Source organism: Mus pahari, chromosome 15, assembly GCF_900095145.1.
Source record: "Mus pahari chromosome 15, PAHARI_EIJ_v1.1, whole genome shotgun sequence".
Lineage (NCBI taxonomy): Eukaryota > Metazoa > Chordata > Mammalia > Rodentia > Muridae > Mus > Mus pahari.
This window is the reverse complement of record NC_034604.1, coordinates 61439142-61441367: the sequence shown is the minus strand read 5'-3', so window position 1 is coordinate 61441367 and position 2226 is coordinate 61439142. Positions and strand designations below refer to the sequence as shown.

General features: G+C 38.2%; 1 protein-coding gene across 1 annotated transcript in view; it reads right to left on the bottom strand.

The window, feature by feature from the left end:
- Positions 1 to 2226, bottom strand: part of Cep192 (centrosomal protein 192) — a 92171-nt gene that overhangs the window by 70805 nt on the left and 19140 nt on the right. Inside the window, exon 12 of the mRNA XM_029546817.1 lies at positions 1686 to 1823. Coding sequence (XP_029402677.1) covers positions 1686 to 1823 — 138 coding nt within the window. The remainder of the gene's footprint in view (positions 1 to 1685; positions 1824 to 2226) is intronic.

The window sequence follows — 2226 nt, the reverse complement described above, 5'->3', positions numbered from 1 at the left end:
AACAAAAAAAAAAAAAAAAAAAAAAGAAAAAAAAAGCTGTTTATGTATACTCAAGCTTTTTATCTGACCGAAAGCCTCTCTACAAGTTAGTTATAAAGATGGCTGCTAGAATTCCCATGTACTTGTGTGGTCAGAAATGTACCAGACTCACAGAGTCCCACACCCCAAAACAAACAGGAAACAGGCAGGCAGTCCTCTCCTATCTGACCTTAAAGATCCTCATGAGCACCTTTGCTCTCACGGGGGACCTGGGCGAGGGTGGGATGGGGTGGGGTGGAGGTGCCTGATCACACATCCTAGTCTCTAGGCCAAAGAGAAGCAGGAGCCACAGCACTAGAGTGCAGAACTCCACCTGAAGGGGATTTTAAAACATACATGAGACCAGGGTCTGGCCTGCTAGTCTGGGGTCCAGGCCTCTAACTGCTACTTCAAGATTGTGAAGAAAGGTGAAGATTCAACAAGGGTGAAGAGTGAATCAGAAAAGAAAGTTCTTTTATGACCCAAATAAGGATACTGCCCTCTCATGTGCCCACAAAGGACTAATTAGAATCAAACTATCCTTTTGGTCAAATAGACAATCTCATGTTAACAACTTGAGATACAAATAACAACAGACTCGGTTCTTCTAGTCAGGAAAATCAGAGTGCAAAAACACAGCTCAGGAATTCTATTACAAGAACAATGCTAAGTATGTGTCTGCTGAAGCAATCACTGTAACAGAGGACGACCTATGACTGAACATCAGGAACCACGAAGCCCCCAAAATTGGATGCAAAATAGTATAATCTATACAGGCATATTTCTGTGATCTACAACTAAAGAGCTAAAAACACTATGGTAAAATGTGAAAGCAGCAACCAACCAAATCTAACAGCCAAGAAAAGATGGGGAGGAGGCTCCGCCCATGGGAAGATAGCACAGATGGACCTTGGTTCGCCTGCATGAGTTAACCACCGTGCAGTGTTTACTCCATTGGCCTGATACCTCAAATACGATTATACTTCAAAGTACTTTTCCTAAGGAATCTCCCATTTAATCTGCATTGCTCTAGTGTTGCCTTTTCTACCCCTCAAAAATCATTCATGGACATTAAGGAAGAAGGAGTTTCAGTTTTTTAGAAAAATAAACCTAATTATCAGCTAACCTAAAATAATGATCTTGTCATTTGTCACCTGACTTCTTCACAGGTTAAACACTAAAGCAGTCCTCTGTCTTCCCCTGAAGTTTACTTGTTAGAACAACAAACAGAAGTAATGTAAAACCTCATCTGTGTCTCCTTCTACCAAATCCTGTAACTGTTTGCTGGATCCTTTGAGGTAAAGAATTTACAGAAGGCAATTATATTTATATGATTGACCAATATAAACCAACTAGATTCAAAACATCATCATAAACAATGAGTCTGGCACAATAAGAGTGGTTATCTCCAGGGATGGGGGGGGTATAGGGAACTTTCGGATAGCATTTGTAATGTAAATAAAGAAAATTAAAAAAAAAAAAAAAAAGAAATACTGCAAGCTCATTCAGGCACTCAATTAAAACCTCTTGTAGTTTCACTTCTCAAATTAATAAGAACATCTCTATTTTTAATTATTACGTAAATTTAAATGATTACGTCTCCTTTTCAAATAAATACATACAAAAATAAAAAAAATTTAAAAAAAAGTGGTTATCTCCATACTTACAACCAGATCTGAAGTCTTCATTCATTTCATTATTTGGAGACATCTGTAAATCTTGTTGATCAATAAAAGATGTGTAGTAGGCAAGGTCGGTGACCCATCTTCCGTCCTCACTTTTGTAGACTACATTCTGTGAGAGATCTATTTTTAAAGAGTAAATTCCAAAACCACTGAATGATGCATGGAACAAGTAACTTAACAATGGTGCACAAGTCTGCTCGATATCGGCTTAAAAAAGGAAAACCCATCTCCCCAGAAAGAGAAACACCTGACGGCACCAGGACAGGCTGACCCTCAAGGGTGTAAGAATGGGTATAAGGGGGGGAGGAAGGGACATCTGAAATATAAATATTCGTATGTTTTTAAAACCTTTAAAAATCCTTAATTACATAGGGAAGAAGTCATGGGGTCCTCTTCTACACAGGGGAACCTCTGGCATTCAAGGGCTGATAGGGGGAGAGGAAATTTTCTTTTTTTTTTTTTTTTTATGCTTTTTTTATTATTAGATATTTTCTTTATTTACATTTCAAATGCTATCCCAAAA